The 24,209-nt window shown below is 35.5% G+C and overlaps 1 protein-coding gene across 9 annotated transcripts in view; it reads right to left on the bottom strand.

Moving 5' to 3' along the window:
- Positions 1–16,362: 16,362 nt before the first annotated feature.
- The window catches only part of LOC129578795 (cyclin-dependent kinase 14), a 175,253-nt gene continuing 167,406 nt past the window's right edge, over positions 16,363–24,209 (bottom strand). For all 9 annotated transcript variants that reach the window (XM_055467921.1, XM_055467919.1, XM_055467920.1 and 6 more), the window contains 4 exons: positions 23,873–24,134; positions 23,485–23,697; positions 23,202–23,381; positions 16,363–23,084 (listed from right to left, as the gene is read on the bottom strand). In XM_055467921.1, coding sequence (XP_055323896.1) covers positions 23,020–23,084; positions 23,202–23,381; positions 23,485–23,697; positions 23,873–24,134 — 720 coding nt within the window. In that variant the 3' untranslated portion in view covers positions 16,363–23,019. The remainder of the gene's footprint in view (positions 23,085–23,201; positions 23,382–23,484; positions 23,698–23,872; positions 24,135–24,209) is intronic.

The raw sequence follows: 24,209 nt of genomic DNA, 5'->3' as shown, positions 1-24,209 counted from the left end.
TTCTCTCTCTCGCTCTCGTTTTTCTCTACTCGAAGCGATGGAAATGCGATCTTGCAGTAATTAAATAGCAATCGTTTGATCGCATTTCCACCGAATGACTTATAGGATGAACTACGAATGTGCGCATCCAAACGCCATCCATTCAGTTCGGTTCGGATCAGTCACAATTCAAACGGCATCAACATTAATTTTCCGCGGCGCATCATGTACCCTTGAATTAACGACCGCGCTTCACATCAGTTGTCTTCTCTTAGGCGACATAAATTTTTCTTATTTGTTTCGATACATTGTCGCCTTACGCGCCTGTCAGTCGGCTGATGTGCTGTTGCTGTTGCTACCGTCGTCGTCCACATTTTTCTCTATTCAATTGTTCGTGTCTACACAGATTATTCCATGTACGTCACTCTCTAGCAAATGCCATTACACACCGAATCGGTTGTTGGTGTGTTTTTCATTGCATTTGACAAATCTCAAGTGAGTTCAGTGAGCACACGAAAATGACACATCTATCTTCATCGCCATTTAACGTTTTTCAAATATATCTCTCTCTCTCCCTTGGTTGTGTACGCAGAACACGCATCCGACGATCTTTGTTGTTACAACTCTGCTCCTTTGTCGTCGTCGTCGTAGTTGCTGTTGATGCTGTTTTTCTTCATTTCTTCATTAGGCGCATTTATGTTTTGGTATTTGGCTTGCAGCCGCTTCGACATTGCATTCGCAGTCTGTTTAAAAATAACCACCCTTCAACAAAACACTGAAAATGCTATTTTCATGAAAGAAAAACAATTCAAAAGCGTAACACAAAGAATAACAAGCCCATGATTTCCAACATGCATACACACACCGTGCTGGTTGGTTGAGGTGGCATTTGCATCGAGAACATTGATGATGATGACGACGACTACGACGGCGGCGATTAAATATCATGTCGCTAACATCACGCACACCATATTATACCTTTCGATGTTTTGATGGCGATGCTGCGCATGGTACAACGATCGCAGAACGCATTTTCTTTGCATCAACAGCAACAAAAACAGAAACAGCGGCAGCATCGAGCGTTTATGCATTTTGTTGTGGTTTGTCTTTCGGAATGGTTGTTTTTCGTACGGATTTTCTACACAAATAGCTTCCGAAAATAGAATTGTGTGTTGAATAATTGATCACCCAGTCGCTTCGCATTATTCTGCCCGATCTCCCTCTCTCTCTCTCTTGCTCTGTCCTCCGCTGCTGCACATTTTCTCCCTTCATAGTTTTCATTTACTCTCAATTCGTACCATTTAGTTTCCTATTTCAGAAACGATGCGCTCATTGTTTTGCCTCGACATGAATCACAATCGAAATGAACGCACCGCGTAGGGATGACCGGTCTCTTTTGACATTGCAAATTGGCAATGATATCATTCATAAAATTGATGCACTTACGAAATGGCTATTGAATGAACATAATTTCGCTGTTAAATGCACTTTACTTCGACTTGGGTGTGCTCGCAAAAAATGACATAATCTCTATATTTGCGGTGGATTCTTCATAAAAATTCGTGTTTTCAAATTCAATTTAAAATAAAGGAAATTGAAGCGGAAGTATGATGCGGAATCGTAAAATTGGGAATAGTGATTCATTTGCGTAACGCCTATCCAACGGGCAGCACAGTTGTCGTTCCAATATATTTCACAATGATGATGATGAGGTTTCGTTCGAAGGCTGCTGCGATGATTCAAATGATCCGTGAAAAACGTGAAATGTGTTCATTCAACATCATTTGCACCGGTCCACCCTATCATCGCGTCCAAAGGAAATGCTTGCTCTTGTCCACAGTTGCAGTTTATGTGTGGCAATAGCATGAATTGTTTTGATTCAAGCAGTTACAAGCCATACGCCTGCATTTGTGCGTACCAGACCAAAGTAAAGATCAAATTGCCAAAGCGACGACGACGGCGACGGCAGCAGCGACGATGACTGAAAAACCGTGTGATACCGTTTAAATTTTACTTGAATATTTCGCATTCGGATGTTTAGTCACAATTTGATTAGTCATTTCGGGTGAAAAACGAATGAATGAACAAAAAACACAAACACACATAGTGTGAAAGAGCAATTGCTCGCGCGCGTTAGTCAAATGGCCATTTCTATATAACAGAGAGGCAGGTGGATTTTTCAACTTGCACATGTCTTTCATTGTGCGACGCAGCAACAGCAGTTTCTTCTTCTTCTTTTTTATTTCATTGTTTTTTTTATTTGTTTATTGGTGCGCGTATGTGTCGAGAGTTTATTTTTCATTTCTCTATTGCGTTTTGCAGCCACAAAACAAGTTCACGCGAAACACACGTAATTGCATTTGAACAATGGCGCAGCATCTCCCAAGACACAAAACTCGCTCTCTCTCTCTCATCAAAATAGTGGATATATTGTGTACTGTACAGCAGCAAAATAGACAGGAGGCATGTGCGCAATTTTCAAACGAACTTTGCGATCTCAATAATTCTCTGGGAAATGAAATGGCAATTGAAAAGTAAACAAAAGCATGAGCGACAAAATCGAGTGCGTCAACAAAAACACACCACTGCTCACATATTCATTGGAATACTGGCAATTTATTGGCCGTTCGAAAAGGATTCGTTTCAGCGGAAAACATCGATACAGATGAGAGTGAGAGAAAAATGAAGAAAACGAAAAACAAACAAACAAATAATTGGATTGCAATGCACAATCATGTGTGTCGTAAAAAATTGGTGAATGTTCATTGATAAATGCAATTGTTTAGCACCTCACAACCGACTACTTAATATTACTCTTTGACACGACACTTCTGGCATGCTTTTTCTTCCTGCATATTGTGTTGCGCTTCATTTTTCATTGATGCAATGCTTTAATGCATCAATTATTATTTATTCGTTTGTTGTGCGCTTCATTAACATCGACAACACGCAATGTGGCACGCGTTTCGCTATTTTGTCACATTGTCAATTTGTGTTTTATTAGTTTTAACTTAGTACAGCCCATTCAAGACGCGTCTCAGTTTTTTTCTTCTCCTTTTGTTCCCGTCTCCATCACATCTCACATAAGTTCTCTTTTTCGCCCCTTCTGCAATTGTGCATGTGCGATGTGTTGCTCGCGACCCATTCGCATCTTTCACGATCAAATCGCAGCAGACGCGGACAAAAGCAGATGTTTTAAATATATGTATACGTATGTAAATCCACCAATCTGCAGTAAACGATGTAAAAGCGATGAAGAAAATGACGACGGCGTTGTACTCTTCCTTTTCGTTTTTATTTCGTTTCTCTTAATGGAAAATCAGATAAATGTGAATTCGGAAAATCCTTGACGAGATGCCGGTTAATCCATTGCATTGCAGTGTGTGTATGTGATTTCCTCTGTGGCGTGCGCGCAATTCGGTTTTCAGTTGCTTTTTTTCACTTTCTGTTGCGCTTGCTCGCAAATCAATTTCAATCTGTGTGACAATCACAACTGTTTTGCTTTTGTTTTCAGACAACGAATCACTTTTGTGAACGACATTTCGAGCGAAATGGGCACAAAACACAACGTAAGACGCTAAGATTAATTGGGTTGCATTCCATTATCTCATACGGATCCCCGATTTGCCAATTCCAAACGGAACAACTGTCTCAACGCTGCCAAACAACAAAACCAGAGTGATCAGTGAGTCTGTTCGCTAACTTCGTGCATCAGAGAGAAGAGAGAGGAGATGAAAAAAATCCACAGAATTTGGCGTTGCAATGCAAATGGCCCGCATCGAGAGTAGAGTACATTCGAATTCGAAATTTTTGGTGACACATTTCATTGTGAGTGCCAGAAAAAAAGAAATGGTTTTACTTTTGCGATGCGTTGGTAAACCCATCTCGAGACTATTTTCCACTTGCACTTGAAAATCTCTGTGAAAGACATCGACGCGAGAGAGAACAACAACGGCTGCGACTAGACACCGTTGATATATTTGGATATCTCACCAGAAATTTACCACATGCCAATGTTTAATTCTATTTTCAATGTTTTGCCTCTTTTCTTTCTCATCATCTCACTCACTCACTCAGACGCATTTCCACAGAATCGGCTTTCGCTTATCGTTTTTACACTGGGCGAGCAAGTGGCAGCCAAAGTGATCTTGATGGGGTATCACATACGAATTTTGATTTGTTTATTATTCTTCTCATTTGATCATTTATTCCACATTTTTATCAAACAACAACAACAACACAAATTCGTACAAAGTTTGATATTTGTGATGTCAAACCAAAACGCGTCGTAGGCAACGAACAAACAACAATGAAATTCAGTTGACACGCACATTCACAAAATTGATAGTTTGCTCTATGAATATGTTACATAGTATTTTTGTTCTCTTTGAATTTTCCAGATCAAATTTTGATTTTCAACCTTTATGATGGGAGTTATTTCTGTTATCATCGTTTCTATGGGAACTTTCAAATATTTTTAGTTTTTCATCCAAATTTCCCCTTTCCCATCTATTGGCCGGTGATGGTTTTGAACATCATGTAGTATGTGAAAACCCGCTTTCATATACTGAAAATGACAGATAATTAACAATTCATCTTTGTCTTGTTCTGAATTATTTTGAATCCAATCCAAAACTCACTTTAGTAGAGGTAGTCAAATTCAATGGAGCACCGCAAAAACCATGGTGTTCGATTAGGATCTGAGCATTTCTTATCATGAGAATGTAATATTTCTGAAGATCAACACCCAGATTCAACCAGTTAGATTCGAATAAACAATCGGCCATTTCTAGAAAACTTTCCGTAGCTAGTTTTCCAAAGAAACAGTACAAGAAGAGATTTTCAGCAGTTGCATCAACCGTATATAAAGCAATATACAAGTCGGAGACCAGATGTCGCTGTTCCTAAAATATGATTTGTTTCAATTATTGTGACAATATGGCGTTGGCCGACGCAAAGCATCCATTCATAGTTTAAGTATAAAAAAGACATAGAAACAGTTATACCAGTTGTAAATGGGAAGAAGCGCCTGCTAGTGCCACCATACTGCAAATTAACTACACCAAAATGAAAGGACTGTAAATGTCAGCTGACTCTAAAAAGAAACTAAAATTGATTGTGATTACGTTTAGAAATACAAACAAGTTCACAAGAGAGAGAGGAGGTAACTGTGAAAAGAATTGACCAGAATTGACCTTTTAGCTTCGTTTTGAAAGCGTATTGTGTCGCATAATAATTCCTTATGATTGCGACTATGGTCGGTAAGATCGAGCTTGCTTAGTGAGCATCGAAAGCCTTTGGAAAAAGCGCGATGAAGGAAACACATAGAGACAAAAAACAGCAACGCAAATCCTGTTGAGAAAAAATAGGCCTGTGCTGGTAAAAGAACCGGTTTAGAGAACTTAACATGATATTGATTTTCAATAAAATGCGAATAATTTCCACGTTGGAGTATGTTTACGATACTTGTTGAGTGTGAAATACGGAATCCGCTTGGAAATTTCCGTGTTTGTAGAAGCAAATTAGCACTGAGCAAATAGCCAATGACAAATTGCTGCATAAACATCCCAATATAACGTATTTTATGAAATCTTTCCATATTAACTCAGTTTTGCCATCTGCTTTAGCTAAAATGCCAATGGAACCTTGATCTGTGCCTAAAAATTGGAAATGCAATTCTACTCCAGTCTATTTGCTCATTCGAGGTCATAAACTATGACCCATAATCATTACTTACTGATCTCGTAAATGGTCGATAACTCTTCAAAAAGCCCATTAATTTGATACCGCGAAAAAAATACAAATGAAATGGAGGCCATTCAAATTGGCCAAAAACGGAAATAAGCCAGACAATGACAATCCCAGATCCAACGAAACATGTTGTAAAATGAATACCATAGCCGAAGCAAGACCACAAAATTCTGCTATGAAAATTTTGGCAAGGATATGAGATATTTGCTTCAATTTGCCGTGGCCTTATCAGTGAGAACGCAACATCACATCGCCACTATTCAAACTGAAGCTTAAGCATGAATTCGTAGTTCGAGGAAGAAAACTTTTCGTTTCAAAAGAAAAAGTTGGTGGTGTTTTCGAAATATGTTCCAATCCATCAAACTAATATTATTGTTGATATTTATTAACGTTTACCTAGAATTGATGAATGGGCCATCGGTTTCCAGTTATTGGATTCAAACTTAAAAATTCATCAATTTAACTATGGATAATATTTCAAAAGTTCAAAATTTTCATTTTACACCCGATAAAATGGTGCTGACAAAGACGAATATGAAGATGACTTCGTTATAAACATACGTCATGCATCAAATCCATCATGGTGAATTAATCGCATTGCCCACCGCTGAACTCGTGATAATATTATAATCTGCAGAGTGCTCCAATTTTGTTTGTTGCTTAAGTCATAATATTGAAAATAGGTCGGCTTTTTGTGACAAATAGATACAAATAAATAGAAGCGTTGAGAGTGGTTGACGTGCGAAAAAAAATAACACATATTTGAAAAATGTGTTCATTTGATCGCTCGAATTTTCATACAATAAACAAACAAAGGGGAACAGGAAAAACGATGTGAAAAGAAACAAATGGAATTGTGGATTATTAATTGGTATTGGCGGTTGTAGACGCAAAACAATATCATGAATGAGGTTGGTATAGTCGGAATATTTTGAATATTTAGTCGCCTTCGCGGAAAAATTTCTTATATTCAGACGATTTGAGACAATACAAAGAGTAAACCCGTCGCCGAAAGTTCTACACAACCGGACGAAAAATAACGGTGAAAGAGAGTCACAAGAGTCTGTTTTTGTCTGTTTTTGTTTCTATTTGCTTTTGTTTGAGATTTGTTGTTCTACAAGGCGTTGATGTAGTTCATCTCGTCGCTGAAGTTCAAGAAACAGGTGATAAAAGCGTTTGCCAAAAAAAACAAAAAAAAAACAAACAAAATAAGCATCAAAACAAAAAAAACACGGGCCAGACAATATTTTCCGATATGAATATCAATGGAATGGCTGCAATCAAATCGTTCGTTTCTGAACAGGCGGTCGAAATGGAAATCAATGCTAAATCCGAGAAGCACATGCACACAATCGTTGCCATATGGTGGCAGGAACAAATAATGAGAACAAGTGTCGAATTAGAATCCTAATGCGATACGGTTAAATTTAATCAAAGATTGAATTCGTTTCTTTTTTTTCCCCGATTCTTTCTTCCGACAGAATCAGTGTGTCAGTCACACATTTAATGGGTTCTCTTGCCGTGCATGCCAAGAAACTGGTTAGAATTAGAAATTGAACGCTACACGATATTTTCGATAAATATTGACACGACGTTTGTTCTCGAACGATCAGCCAACGGGATGCGCATAAAAATAGACATTGTGATTGGGTCGGTCTTTGGCGTGCGCGCGCATATGTCACATGTAACAGTTGAAATGCGCGTGTTTTATTATAAATCGCTCAAAATTGTCCACTTATCATTTAATTTGACCGCCTCTGCACTCATTTTGCCGCAAATTTACGTTGATTTTAATGATGAACTGTTTGTCGATAATTTTTGGGCCATGATCACGTGTAAAGTGAATGAACGAAAACTGTTAACTCAAATTAAGCAGGAAATGAAAAATTGATTTGAATTTCATAGCAAATGTGAATGGCTTCATGATGTGCTATGTGTGTGTGTGTGTGTGTGTTCTTTTTTCGTTGGCAGATCCTTAAACTTGAACGGCATTTCAGTTCACACATTTATAAACGTGGCTGCGTGCATAGTTCATTTCTTTGGCAGCTAAGACTCTCGAAAATTTTCCACTACAACACAAACTAGTCGCAGGGAAAAACATGTTGTTTTTGCACGCAGTTTTACGCACTTGGGATGAGGAGCGGCAGCAGTGGCGGTGGTAATGACGGGCGATAGCAGTGAACGAGAGCAATTTATATGCGGTCAACCACTTTTGTTTAAAGTGAATGGCACTTCATCATATTTTTAAGCATCTCCGGTGTATAGCACAGTGTCTAAATTTACGTGCACAAATAAAAAAAAAATAACCATATCAAAAGGTCTATTTTTGTATGCATCAACGACGTAAATACAAGAGCTGAAATGGCGGCGGAAAAATGGGAAGCGCGCACAACCGCATCAACAGCAACAGCAACAGTAACAGCAGGAGCCGTAACAAATCGGCCAGATGAAAGAAGATCGTGAATATGATAGCAAATTTTGAGTGAACACTCTCGTTCGTTCGCGCGCGCACAATCAACGGACATTAATTGAATCAATTGGTCGTTTCGAATGACAAACTTGTTCATTTTAAAAAATGATGAAATTGATGTATTGTCATTATGAAATGTCTTTCGCATTCGGTTATGTCGTGCTCAAAATTTCCACTTTGATCACATTATGTAAGGATTTTCACACTCAATCTCACTGTCTCTCCCGGCTTTTTTGTTTGTCAGAATATTTTTTTCTTTCCACTGTTAGTTGTTTATAGGAATGATGATGATGCGTAAAATTCAAAGAAAAATGGCCGGTTCAACGGTTTAAACGGTGCGATGCCCGAATAACAATTCTCACACGCATTCGAACATGTGTTTGAAAATAGACATTGGAAAAATGATCCTCTCGACCAAATCGATGTTTTTTTATTTCAAATAGTTGCGCACATCGCTCCTCCGTCTTACTCGCTCTTCGTTTTCTTCGAGTGTTCGTTAAGTTCAATAACATTTCAAGTTTCTGGGGTCGCCGCATTCTAAATGTACGTTCATTTCGACAAAAACCATCCAAAACAAGATCAACAATAACCACCTAATAGCAATCGCATTTTTCCCTTGCCAAGCCAGAAAAAAAGAGACGAACAACGAAACTAATTCCAGATCTATTTCGTCTTGATTTCTGAAATTCCGAAATTTGTTTAGAATTTGCTTTAGTTGCACAAACATAAACACATTTCATTTGTTGCCTATATGGAAAATGCGGCAAAGAAAATCAGACGATGAAAAAACGACCAGTTACAAAATCTCATCGGCGATGAGAGAGAAAAATACGGGGAAAAAAACACACGCATGTACACACACCAACAACTAGGATGGAACAACTGCAGTGCAACATGAAATCTCATCTCACTTGTGGACTGGATTCATTTGGTGTTTGTTTGTAAGCATTTTAGCTTAGCGTAAACAACAACGATTCGATTTTGTAGGTAACATTTTTCCCGACTCCTTCATTTTCACCATTTTCTAGACAGTTTATTTTTGGGTGTTTTTTTCTTCTTCTACGACTTCTACTTCTCGTTTTCATTTCTAAATTCCTCTGATTTACATTGTAGAAGGAAAAAAAAACAACGAAGAAGAAGACGACCGTAGTGTGTGCATTGCAATACGATAGATAAAAACGAACACATGTGGATCGTTGAGGCTGCAGTTGAGATGAGCGACGCACAACGGTGACGATTTCTTTTTCTAACCAAACACACATTCTAATGTTTCAGTTTGAGATTTTCACATTTAATTATGAGTGCAATACACACACTTCCATGTGGCATCAGTTAATTTTCATTAAAATCTCTATCGCTTTCTCTCTCTCTCTCTCTCTCTGCCTCTATCGCACTTGCTCTTTATCACCGAAATTGACGATTCTTCCCCTGCTGAAGCATTTAGTTGATTCGCTGTGGCGATGAAGAAATAAATAATTCCGTGGAAAATGTTGTTTATGAAATGTTGTTTTCGGTCTAAGATTATATAATTTCCACTTTCATTGACCACGATGGAATTGAGACGAATGATAAACAAACAATGGAATTAGATAAAAAGATTTCCGTTTAGATATCATGCAATCACACATGATGGCAGGCAAGTGTTTGTCGATTTAACGGCATGAGTGTGTATGTGCTGTCACTTCAAATTACATCATTCGATCGAAGCCGAAACGAGCAGTTCATCGCATTTTTGAATGCTTGGCATTCCAATGTGTCGCAAATAACATTAAACTGCTTAAAAATGAAAAACATTCGCTTCAAAATTTCGGCCTCTCTCATTTGTTCATTGTTGTTGTTGTTGTTGTTGTCGTTTGGTGGTGTCATACAAGTGATCGTCATCATCATCGGTATCAAAGGCAGTGTGCGTTCGAATAAAAATAATGATTGTTTTGATATGATGCATGCTCAAAATTTTATTCGGCCATGTGTTGATTCTCCAGCTGTCGAAATTCAAACCAAAACGAATTAAAATACATCAAAAACACTGGCAATGAGCGTGCCGGAGAGGAAGCGAGAGCAAAATGACACTGATTGCAAAACTCGAGTGAGTTCGAGTGGCACATTCGGTCCATTTGGGGCATGCCGCCTGAATGATGCTGCTGCTGCCGCCGGTGCCGCTGTTGTTGGCACTTGGGTAATTAAATTTATTTATTACGGATTGAATTTCGAGTGCGAATATCGAACATCGCCAGTGCACAGATGCACACAATGAAATATGCATTAGCGTTAAAATTGGACCGAATAAATATTTTGACTTTGGCAACAATAAATTTAATGATCCATAAATTATTCATATTGGGTTTGCATGACTTGTGCGTGGCATTGCGCGCACGCCAACTCAACCCATCATTCGCGCACGGACTTTCGATTCCAACAAGAATTTCAATTTCACACTTTGAAGAAGAACTTTCAACTTGAGCGTGCGGTTGAATGTTCTTTTTCTGCTTTTTGCAGAGCAAAGAACAACAGCAACACACAAAAAAAAAAAGTTGACGACGAGAAAATAAAACACACGAAATGGCAAGTCCAGACATACACACTTTGATTTATGGCATTTGTGCACAAGTGCGCTCAAAGAGATCTGAAAGACAGGCCAAAGAAAGAAACGGCGAAGAAGAAGAAGAAGAAAAAAAAAGCGCACACACTTGATCGATGCGAAAAATGTTGCCCGTCACGATCACTATGATCACACAGGGCGAACGAAAGCGAGAGCGAGAGAACGCGTCTATTTTTATATCTATTGCAATTTTTCGTTTGATGTATTTTTCTCCGCAGAGAGTGTGAATAACACTGAAGAATGAATTGTCAGTGAAAAGTACGTTGCCACCATTCGTCTATGCCCGCGTGCACTCAGTCCTCTTTGTATTCAGCCATTTTCCATGCAAAATAGCAACAAGAGACAGAGAGCGAACAAACAGAAGAAGAAAAAAAAAACAAATGAAAAGCGATTCCAATGAACGAATAAAACCAACATTTACGACGCTTATAAGCCGTCAACAGTCTCATTCCTAATGTCGACGATCGCTAAAGTTAACGGTCGCTCTCTCGATTTCGCCGGATGTGCGGACCTTATTTTATGTCTCAATGCAATGAATCGCAGATAAATTATTCGACTGGAAAACGGTGCAACCGAATGAAAATCGAATTGCATGGAATGCAATGAAACAACGATGTCACCAACCATTTCAATCACATCCTGAATCACAAACCTCTGTGATCAATGATCAAACGCATTCCTAAATGGGATTTTAATTGAAGATTTAATTTCTTCGTTCTTCTGGTTTTGAACTTTAACCAGACACTTCCTGGATGTTGAATGGAATTTTCGATTTGAATCAAACGAAGTTTTAATTTGAGCAAAGGCTGATTTTTTTTTTATAATTTTGGTTTTCATTCTCGATAGTAATTAATGTTCGAATGAATCTCAATTTCCTATTGATAGAGTTGTTAACAAAATAAATGTTCTGAAAATATTAATAATTTGTCAGTGTAAAAATACGTTGGCTCAAAGTCATCATTTAATATTTGAACAATTGAAATGGCGGCTTCACAGAACTACAATTTAAATCTTACAAGCAGCCAATATTCAGCTGATGTCTATGACTTCAATTGTAACCAAAAGTTTGTATCGTGTTGAGTCTTGTTTGAGAAGATAGATGTCGATTATGCTTAAGAAAATAATCATACATATAACAAATTTCGTATAATTTTTAGCCTGCTTGAATTTAGGCGGTGAATGAATAACACATGATGTCCTGCTCCCTGTTCAATTTTGTATGCAACTTCTTAACGGTGATACTGAAAAGTTCAGAATATTTAATATGTTTTTTTTTCAATTGCTTCTCATTTTAGAACTTAAAGTAGATGAATTAGATTAGATATTTTAAAATTCTGTAAGAATCCGGTCGACGGACATGAACGTTCTCCACATTCTTATGAATTGTCCTTCTTCGCAACATTTGTAGCTCTTTGTTTAAATCTATTTCCAATAGATGGCGGTGATATTAAATCGGTACTCATATAATCATACGGTTTCAACCAAACTGTTTCTTATACGAAATACTGAAAGTACATTCAAAGGAACTTAACAGCCGTTGAAATGTGAGTATTCAATTTGTTTCATGATATTGAGCAAAATGCCGTTTCATGTTTATTAAAAAAATCTTTCTCAAGGTTTTCTATTGAAATATAAAGAGAATTTTTATTTTCGTTAGAGTATTTTGATATCAAATTGAAATTGTACATCAAAGTCAATTCTCGAATTTACGTTTAAAAACGTAATTTTTATTCTCAGGTCAGCTATACAATTTCTATTTAAAATTTACATAATATATATCAAAGACGAAAAAATGTCCTGTCATTATAATGGGAATATTGGAAGGAAACCTGCTAACGTCATATTTTAGACGTATTTCTTTGTTTGATTCAAAGTTTTTTTTTCATCTGTGATCATAAAATATTTCCGAAAGTTAACATGCTTCAATTGAACATTCTACTCCAGCCGCAGCTGCTCCAGTAGCTGCACCCACAGCGGCTCCTGCTACAGCACCACCAGTAACAGTGATTGCACCTACAATAAAAAGACACCGGAGATCGATTTCATGTCAAAAATTAAGTTAAAATAGCTGAATTAAGTCGTTTTCAGCCAAGCATTCAGAAATTTTTGAGTATCCCAAGGTGAGTATTTGCAAAAGTAGTGAAAAATGGATAATTTTGAATTTTGACCTACAAAAGCGACAAAATAGCGTTGGATTGGCTTCAAATCGAAGTTTCTAAGGTAATTTTTTGCGATAAATCCAAATATACCAGTTTAAATGCATCAAAAGGTGTTATTCTTTGAGATATTTCATCCAAAAATGTGAAAATGTCATCCAGAAATGAATCAGATGAAAATTTAGTGAGCAGTTGACTTTTCAACATATGCCCCAGGACAAAAGCTTCTTCTTTTATGATGCTAAATCAAACGCGCACTAATCGTTTTTGATTATGTACGAATTTGAAAAATCGATCCACCTAACCTGCAATGATACTGCCCAGAGTACCGCCTGCAACAGTACCGAGTCCAGGAGCTAGAGCAGTCCCAATTGTTGATCCTATCGCAGCACCCAAACCTACACCAAGCATCGGTTCGGGCATATTTCTATGCAAGATAAATATGCTGAGCATAGATGCGTACGGACGACCGTGCGACGAACGTATCACCAGAGCCATCGTTGTTTGCTGTGTATTCATACACACACTAACGCGTGCGTCTCGCAATGCACGGTCGGCCCGTATGAATACAATACACAGCAAACAACGATGGCTCTGGTGATACGTTCGTCGCACGGTCGTCCGTACGCGTCTATGCTCGGCATATTTATGCAGTATAGAACATCTAGGTAAACATATTTCTATGTCCGAACCGATGCTTGACCTACACCCGAAATGGCAGATGCTCCACCAAGAAATCCACCCACAACTGCACCTCCAGCGGCAACGGCACCAACGTGAGAACCAGTACCTATGTTAACATTCAAATGTTATTTTATTTACATAAAAGTGGTTTTACATTTTGTATGTAAATTATACTGCTCTATTACCTCTTTTTGTACGTTCGCTGATGATCTCACTTTTTGTTTCGGCCAATTTTTCTTCTAAATATCAAAAAGAACTTTTGTTATTGAATCGTCTTGATTTTATTTTAAAATTTGATTAATCTACTAAATGTAGGACAAAAATGCAAAAAAGCGAATATTTTCTTACTGTTTACTACTGTTTTATTGTATATATCTATTTATTTTGTTATTTAACACAGCCAAGCTCTGGCTGAATGAAGTTAAAAAGTATATCTTTGGAATAACATAAAAACATATATCATACAATCAAGATGGAAATGCTTGGTAAGTGGTCAGATGATAAACAGTCCAGAATAACCTTTGGTAAACGTTTCCGAAAGGACAAAGGCTATGTGAAGCGTTAGGTAATTACACGTTTAGTTTGTGACTCTAGGACTGCAAAAGTCATCATTCAATTTATACCGGTAATTGACGAAAAGTTTTTCGTCAGTTCCAGCAGATCCATGTTGATTGTAGAGTGCTTTGAGTTTATAATAATCAATTTTTTGGCTTGTGCAAGGCCGATTTGGCGTTTGATTTTTGGCCACGTTTTGGCTTCTGTCCGAGAACTAAGGGGTTAGACTCGGGCATGTACAAAACTACACGCTTGAGTAAAGCGATTGCGAGGGTGTGCTTGCAAATTGGATTTTGCATGAAATATGGACAAGGGCATGTAGATTCGGTTAAATTCTCAGCAAAATTTAGCTGATACACGCGCTGATGGAAACAAGCTGAGTATTCATCGAACGATGATGACTCTGTGCTGTAAAATAGCTGCATGGCAGTTGCACCATCCAAAACCATACAATTCTTTCTACTTACCATTTGTTTCTAAGAGAATCATGTGAAGAAAAGGTAGGCTTTTGTCATGAATCCAAATTCATTTTTCGAAAAATTGAGGAATAATTTTGGACAAAATTCAAATTTCAGAGTTGGAGACGATAACAGATTTGGAAGTTTTCATAATTTTATTTTCAAAACCGGCCAAAAAAATGAGGAAATCGACCAATTTTTTTTTCATTTTTGTAATATTTTTTGGAAGATTTTATAAAAATTTTGGACGGTTTTTTCATTTTTTTGGACGAAATTTCAATTATCCCATTTTTTCTTGTTGCAAAGGCAATGAAAGTGTGTTTTCAAGTAACAAAATTGAAATAAAAATTATAAACAACATTTTGGATGAAAATGAGATATAAACAAAGTGGAAAGGATATCCATAGAACGAAAGTTTAAAAGATTATGACTATGAAATACGAATTAAAGAAAACGTTACGTGTTTCGTGATGCTAAGATGTGAACTAACTTTAAATTCACTTAGCGAGACCTTTTTAAAGAAAACTTTAATCAGTTGAAAATTATCATATTAGCAAGAAGAGTTCAACACCAACCCCAAAATATCACGATCATTTTCCATATGTGGACTATGCCACTTTGACTCGATTTGTAATTTTTTGACAATAATAATAATGATAATTTATTGAGATAATTGTCTGTCTTACAATTGTGTGTTAGTACATTGCTCTTGTTGTTTTGCTAGTTTGTTGTTTTTCCATTATCAATTCTATTGAAAGCAAACTACACTAGTGGAATTATTTATCAGATTGCGTTCAAGTAGTTCATTTACTTTGAGTATCAGTTCAAATTAATGCTCAATCCTAGAATTTTGGTTTTTGTTTTCAAAATTATTAAAATTTCGATTTCGATTCGACGCATCAAATTCCATGTGTCCATATACATTTGTCTTGGTCAACGAGCACTCGTTCGTTCCCGTTCGTTTGTAGGTGATATTTCGAAAAGGGGTCCAGGCTCATACTATAGCAAGATTTTGGCTGATTTAATTATGAGAAATGTCTCAAATTGGATTTTCTCAGCTAAAAAAACCCTGCTGTAAATAAACAACTGCCTTGATCTTCTCATCGGTGAACATGGTGTGTACAGGTGCAAAAAATGAAGAAGATTCACGTTTGGCCGCCCGTAAATATGCTCGAATTATACAAAAACTCGATTTTGCAGCGACATTTTCAGATTTTAAAATACAAAATATGGTCGGCAGTTGCGACGTTAAATTTCAAATTCGATTAGAGGGTTTAGTTCTAACAAACGATAAGTTCTGTGATTATGATTCAGAAATTTTCCCGGGCCTTATTTATCGTATGGTCAAACCAAGAATTGTGCTGCTGATTTTTGTGTCGGGCAAAGTCGTACTTACCGGTGCCAAAGTACGTCAAGAAATCTACGATGCATTCGATAACATTCATCCAATTTTGAAGAGTTTCAACAAATAATACACATGCAATCATTGTTCTCAAGAAGAAAATTGAAATATCCAGCTAGAAAAGGATAAAAATGTGCGATATTTTACCATAATGCCATGAATACTACCTAAATAACTGAAGAAAAAACCTGAAAAATGTGAAATATTCAGAACAAAAAAAGAATCTCGAAATGAAACCGCATTTGAGTTTAAATTTTTTTTATTCGTTTTCCTTTTCTCAAAGACACATTTATTTGTTTTTTAATTCAGATTTTCATTTGTAATTTTTCGATAAATCAATTTCCTTATTGAACTATTTAATATTATCTTGTTGTTTGTTTTCTTTGATTTTCATCTCATCGTTTCATCGCGATGATTTGCCGTGCAAACACGCGTTCATCTGTCTCGTTTGTATCGTTCTGTGATCGCTCTTTGTGTGAGTGTGGGTGTGTGTGTTGCGTGTATATATTTCAATCGTTTAAAATATAATCCATATGTACATAATGAAAACAGTTGAAAACAGTTTAAAAACGCGATACATTCACCTTCGTGTTGTTTTTTTTTTGTTTTTGTTTTGGCTTATGTGTGTTGATCATTTGTTAGAATTTGTGTTGAAATGGCATGCGTGTCTAGCACATTGGTTTTTCTATGAATTCTGAGTAAAATTAGCAATGATTGATTCGATTGCGCTCAGCCATCCTTTGCTCACCACGCCACTCCACACTCTATGCAAAGTAAAATATTCTCATCAATGAATTATACATGTTTTCTCTTATCTTGAGTCCTCTTTTCAATTAAATCACAAAATTCGGATAGCAATTCGTATTTGTTGCTTCTAGCTTTCGTCGAAGAGCGCTCTTTTGTTTTATATCCCCTTTGTTTACAAGCAATTAATTATATTAAAAAAAAAGATCGAGTAAAGAAGGTGTAAAAACGTGCGATGAATACTAAAAATTAGATTGACGCAAATTAATATAAACATTCATTCAATCATTTCGTGTGTGTGTTTCTTTTAGTTCATTTGCTTTGCTTGGCGAGCGCGTGTGTATATTTTATGTTTTGTGTGTTCAATAGTTCCATGTCAAATGTAGCAAACAATATGATTGTGCTCTTAAAAACTATGGACGAAATATTCGGGATGGGTCGTGCATTTAAACAAATTTTTAGTGTTTTTTTTTCTTGTGTGGTTGCATTTCATTTAAAAAATATGTTCATTTTTCTTTTGCCATTGTTTGATGAAACTTTGCATCATTCAAACCGAAAATGGAATCGATGTTGCAATGCCCTCAAACAGAAAATCCAAGTGCATTCAGAAGAAGTTAGCTTAAACTTGTTAAGCCTAAATGTTCACTGGAGCCTCCATGGTCTGGAGATGGATCACAGCCAATGATGTTGACATGGTGTGTGTGTGTGTGTGTCCTATTCCAATGGAACCTTTACCAAATTCAGTGAGCAAATATCTTCTGGTAATAAATTTTAATGTGTATAAAAGAGCATAAAGTGCATCGAATGAGTTAAGAAACAGAAATCACCAACAACTAAAAACCATCCACAATAACCAAATTCAAGCTGATCTAGACGCACCACTAGTTATTGTCGATGATTTTGAATGGTTGTTAGATTCTGCTGTGAAGACAACGAAAGGAGGAAAACTAGAAGTATGTGCGTGAATGGTATGAAATGTGGGACAGTTCTAGTTAATTTTTTTCTCTATCGATTTTATTTAAATAAATTGTGATCCGCTACATGATTAATTCGCTATATTTGGAGGATTGAAATTGTGTTACTTCATTCAATGGATAGAGTGGGCAAAAGTGCTTGAGGCTATTGATTTGTGTATGGAAAAAAGTGGAAGAAATTCCAAAAATTTCGAACTTAAACAATTCTTTCGCAAAAGTGAAACAGCACAAAAGAAGTTGAGTCGCCAAATTTGAGTGAACGGAAAAAAGTAACAAAAAATGAGTGTGTCAACATGTTCGACATTCATCGAGCTACTAGCACAATATTTTCAGAGCTAACAAAACGACGTAATCTACTTCATTGATGTTTTTGATGAGACCATTTTCCTATTTGTTCTAAAATGTTTCCTTCTAAAATTTTATAGTGTTACTTGTCAAGTGTCTAGTCCATTTTCCATCTAACAACATTTTTTCTCTTTATTTCTATTCATTTGTATTCTATTTTGTTCGCACGGGTGAATGGGCTCTATAATATTTAATTGTTTTTTGGTTATTTTCAATAAAATAGAGATTTTCTATTGAACATACACTGTTTCAAACATTTGAAATTCTGCTCTCGATGGTGCTGTTGGATTTGAGGAATTTTGCTGTTATTGTTATTGTCGAGGGTAGCAACTCAAACATTCGGTTCAGCGAATTAAATTCACGGCGAAAAAGAATGTCAGAAATGTGTCTTGTTCTTATTCTATTTTAAGTCGTCGATTAGTGGAAATCAAGTAGAAATAGCATGATTTCTCTAAAAAAAAAAGAAATCAATCAAGAAATCGCTTTTGAATGGCAAGGTACAAAATGTCAAGTGGAAGTTCGAGGGTAGGTAAGTTCAAAGAAAGAAAAAAAATGCATGAACATGGAAATTGACGGCGTGTCGTGAATATCGATATCTCTTCTTTTGTGTGTTTTTTTTTATTGTTGTTTTTCATTTAGAAAATGGTATCAAAACTACGAATCCGGAAAAATCAAAAGTGATTCAATTAGAAAATTGGTCTCATAAAATGGCTATTCGCGTGCTATGTTTTTTGGTTTGTTTTATTTCCAAATGATGAGACACAGAAACGGAAATTAGCAAAGCAGAGATTAATATGTTACGCATCTTTTCTAATTCACAATTTTATTCACATTCGGTGCTTTGATTTTTGATTTCTCCATTTTTCGATCTTGAAATACTTTTTTTTTTGTAAAAAGAAAAAAACATCACACACTCGAGTGTTTTCGAGCGATTTTTTTGGTAGTGGCACTCAACAATTTAAACCTCATTAAATATGTGCATATTTTTTTGTTTGTCTCACAAATATTAGGCGCAGAGAGTTTTCAGATCGTTTCTTTTTTTTATACTTTTTGGTTGATCGCCTGATGTGAGTGTGTATGTTTATAAATTCGACGTTAGAAAAGAAACGGAAAAGTGTCGGTAGTGAATTTCATAACAAATGAACAAATTTGTTTGCGAAGCCTCATCTCCTATTCAATATCCGCCACATTTTCCACATTTATAATATCTCAACGTTTAATCTTCTTCTTCTTCTCTTTCTCCTTCTGTTTTTTTTCTGCTCAGAAATATTTTAATACGATTCGATTCGATTTTTTATTTAGATATTTGTTTATTTCTATTTTGTCTACAATTTCATTTTTTTTTAAATTTCAAAGTGTCTTGAATGAATCGCAAGCAAAAAAGTAAACGTTTAGATAAAAAACAGGTAAGGAAACCGTCTACATTCTACTATTTATCTAGAAAAAAAAATCATCATTAGGTTTCATAACTTTTGGTTCAGACTGAACGGAAAAGAACGTTCTTCTTCATTTTCTCATTTGTTGCTGTTGTTGTTGTTGTTGTTTCTATCTTTCATTCGATATCGAACATATTCCAATGCTGTTCACAATGAAATTACATATTTCGCTGCTTTGATCATATTATCCATTCGACTGTCATTCCGATCGAAATGATTGTTAATCTTTTTGTTTTTTTTTCTGTTTTTTTTTTTTGTTCATTTAAATGTTTATGAGATAATCTCGATTCTCGTAAAATGTTTAACAATTAGTTCTGCATTTTAATGCGTTGATGAAAAATGGTTTTGTCTTTTTGTTTGTTCAAATCATTTTCATTTGAAATTTATTTAAAAGGAATAGTTGTTTTTCTTTTGTCTAAGCTATGTTTTTTTTTGTTGCTGTACAATAACATTGTTTGGTGCAAGAATTTTTAGATTTGTATGAAATTCGAGAAATAAAAACAAAATCAATTCTGTGAGAATACGTTCAATGGGAAAGTGGTTGTTGTCATCGTTACCTTCATTGTTTGTGTTGTTGTTGTTATGTGTTTCTTTTTTCGTATGCATATTTTTTTTTATCTTCTTTAAACATTGTTCACGTTCATATTTTGTTTTTTTTTTTTTTTTTGTTGATGTCTATCCCCGTTTATTTTTATTCTGATTTATACATATAAAATACTTCGATAATTCTTTCAACTTTTCTCTTTTGTTTCATTCTCCTTAAATATCACATTTTATATTAAAATATTAGTATAGTTGTTTTTTTTTTTTTTTTATTTTTGTTTTAGAAAAAGGAAACAGTTTTTTTTCTAACGTAACAAAAAACAGTAATTTAAAGCAAGAGCGGATGATGTTTAGCAGAAATGGAAAATGGCGGAAGAAAATAGAATGAGTAATGTAATTTATGATAAATTGGAAGATTAGTTGTTATTAAGGGGAAAATGTGGAAATGCATTTTGGCTGTTCTAAACGTTGGGCAAACACATCGTTAGATTGGCGCTTGTATGGGGCGGTCACAAATGGACCCTACACGAATACGATTCACCGTGGATGATATTCGATGATCTAGCTAACGACATTGGTCTGCTTCACAGTAACTGTATTATCAAGTGGAATAGCAATGTTTGTCATTGAATTGCACTTTATTATTTGATAGAAAAAAATTCCATTTTTCTTGATTGCAGTGTGTGTGTGTGTGTGGAAAGAAAAACTTTGAGATTTGGCAACGTGATGTTTAAAATCGTTAAGCTATTGTTAAGAAAATTACTATTGTTAACTACTCATGAAAAAAAGCCGGATGACTTTTGGATGAAAGAAAATTACCACGTACAAATAGCATAAAATTGCAATGTAAACACATTTTCATAGTCTAAAACAGAGCAACGTGTTTGAGTCTAATAAATGAAGAGAAAAATAAATCATCATTTTGACCTAGTCAAATCATACTAGTCAATCGTTTTGCTTGCTATTTTTTTCTCTGTTGATAGGATAACACATTTATGCATGGCACTTATCTCCCAACGAAAAAAAACGAGTAATAAACAGTCTCGACTTCCACCAGAAATTTCCACCGTATGCTTAAAAAAGAAAACTAAATTAATACTAAATATCGCCGATGAAAAGAAAAAATAGAACCAAATCGCTTGATATATAGATAATTTGGTCATGAGGAACAAAAAAAAAAACAAAAACACGAAATAAAGAGAATTTCCTTTTTTTGATATAATTCAGTTGTGTTATTTCCATTCAACAACGAAATATAAGACTCTTATAATAAGAGAAACCATTTTTACGATGAAAGTCTCAGTTAAACTGCACAAAATACGATAATTCATTTCATTTAATGGAAAACGAAACAATCCCAACTACAATTTGTTTTCTTTCTGCACTCTTTCTCTCTCTCTCTCTCTCTCTCTCTCTCTCTCTATCTCTCTCTCTCTCTCTCTCTCTCTCTCTCTCTCTTTCTCTCTCTCGTACTCTCAATCTCTCTTTTTCGCTCGCTCATTTACAATAATATTTTTTTGTTATTTTGTTTTGTTTCAAATTGAAATCACACATTTCATTTACTTAATTTAGGTGTTGTTTTTTATTCGGTTTCAATTTCTTTACAAGCATTTCAATCTGCACGTCTATGTGTTTTTGCTGTTTGTTTCTTCGCTGTTTTGATTAAACTCTTCCATAAGTATACTCAATCTCAACCTAATGTGTGTAAATGCGATCGATATTGAATTTTTTTTTTTTTGGTCGGCAACATTCAAATGGGCGTGACGCGGCTCATCTAATCTAACATTGAGATAATGTTTTCTCTTCATCTTTATACTTAACAACGACAATGGACGAGTGCACTGAAAAATTATTCTAACGAAAAGAGATTTAATAAAAAATATGAATTAAATGCCGAATTTCGGACGAAAATCTTTATCAAAGAGCGGAAATGATATCATCATTTTCGGTTTTTGCTTTGTCTTGTAGTGTGTGTGTGTGTGTTTCGTTTGTATTTCTCTTTTGCATAAAAAGTGGACGTCATTCATTTGTCAGTACACATTTTTAGCACTGTCTTTGATTCGTTATCATTTCCTCTCCTCCATAAATATCAAAACGCTAGCCGCTACGCACATTTGAAGTGTCACTCTCACAATTTGTTTTCTTTTTCTTTGTTTGTTTTTTTTTTCCATTTGTTACAATTTAAAAAAAAAGGGTTTCGTTTGAGTTGAACCCTCTCTCTCTTTCTATTTCTTTCTTTCCTATTCGTTCTATTTCACAATTTCCTTTTTCGTGTCTTGTAGATCTTTAACAATATTCATTTAGTTGTGATTTAGTTAAATGTGTTGTCCAAATTTTTTAATTAATATTTAGTAATTGTTATTGATGCTAGTTTTATATAATTCAATTATCTTTTTTTTGTGATTTTTGTTTTCATGTGTTTTTTTCCTCTTCTTCTTCTTCTTCTTTCATTTTAAAGATTCATTTGTTGTTTATAAGTTGCTGAACTAGTTGTATTGATGGCGTTTGTCGATTGGCATTTTGATTTTCACAATTATTCTTTTTTTTATCTATACCATTTATATCATTTACATCTCGTTCGATTTTGTGTTGTGTGTGTATTTGTGTATTTTTTCATTTGAATTAAATTTTTTTTTTCCAATAAAATCTTTTTTTCTGCTTTTTTTTTCTTTAATTTCATAATGATAGAAAATAAAACTAAACGATCATTAAAAAGGTGTTTTCACTTTTTCTCATTTAAATTATAATAAATGTTCCTGTTTTCCGCAAATCAGTTTCTAGGTTCGGTTGTTGTTGTGTTGTTTTTGCAGTGGTTTGCATTAGTTCGGTGTTTGTTGTTTGCCAAATGCTTGTCACTCGTGATCTCGGTGACTGTCTAACAATAATATCGAACGCCGTCCAATGACAAACCGTGCATTAATTTTCATTTATTCTGTCGATTTGGTTCTGGATACACATACACACCTTCAACGGTGAATATTGATGTTTCTGTTGTTTTGGGATGAGAGAAAGATGAGAAAAAAAAACCCAAATTAAAATGTGTTTTCGAATGAATGAATCGGTTTCAAATCGTAAGAGTAATGAAATTGAAATTGAACTAATTACCGTCTGGTAATTCAAACAGTTTCCGTGGTAATGGTGCAAAATATGGATGATTCAATGCATCTTCAGCACCCATTCGTTCTTCGGGATTCAGTTGCAAAAATAAGGTAGCAATCGCTTCACCCTCAACAATATCATACAATCGTGGAAAACTATGGCCTAATTTACGTGGACGATAAAATCCTGTACGCATTCGAAATGAAAAATTGAAAGCAAACGATTAGTCGTTGGGTCGATTTGATGAAAATGGAAAATTCAAATCGAGAATGCAAAACAAAGTAATTACCTAATTTTTGTGGTTTATATCCTGGTAGATGCGTTACACCACGCCATGTATCTTCGGTCGGTGTGCCGAGCAGTTTGAAAATTTTGTCTAATTGATCGTATGTGTCACGAATACCAGGAAACGTTGGCATTCCTGTAATCATTTCAACGAATATACAGCCTACGCCCCACATATCTAGCGACGTCGAATAGTCAGTACTGCCGAGCAATACATCTGCAAAATGAATAGCATAAATATATATATAGTATGCGTCACGTTCAACCATTAATTTTCTCCGATTTGTCGGCTCAATTAAAATTGCATTTGGTCGAGCCGAAAGCAGTATGCTTTGGATCAGGGACCATACATACACACAGCGAGAGAGAAATGAAGATATTGTTATAATTACCTGGTGGTCGGTACCATAGCGTTACCACTTCATGAGAATATGTGTGACTGGGAACACTTTTGGCTCTTGCCAATCCGAAATCGGCAAGTTTTAATTCACCTATTTCGCTAATTAATAAATTCTGTGGCTTAACATCTCTATGAAGCACTCGCCGTTTATGGCAATACGATAGACCGCGCAGCAATTGAAATAAAAATAGCCGAACATTTCGATGATCCAAACCACCCGCATGTCGCTCCATGTATTGCGATAAATCGGTATTCTAAAATGGGAGAGAATTTTTTTTTTGTTTATACCGGAATGTGATAAATTGAAGAAACTGGTGATTCTATCAAAC

The sequence above is a fragment of the Sitodiplosis mosellana genome, unplaced genomic scaffold (genome assembly GCF_009176505.1).
Source record: "Sitodiplosis mosellana isolate CC-2019 unplaced genomic scaffold, AAFC_SMos_1.0 Smas_scaffold_6226, whole genome shotgun sequence".
Classification (NCBI taxonomy): Eukaryota; Metazoa; Arthropoda; class Insecta; order Diptera; family Cecidomyiidae; genus Sitodiplosis; species Sitodiplosis mosellana.
Note: the sequence above shows the minus strand (reverse complement) of the source record. Positions and strands in the feature narration are given on the sequence as shown.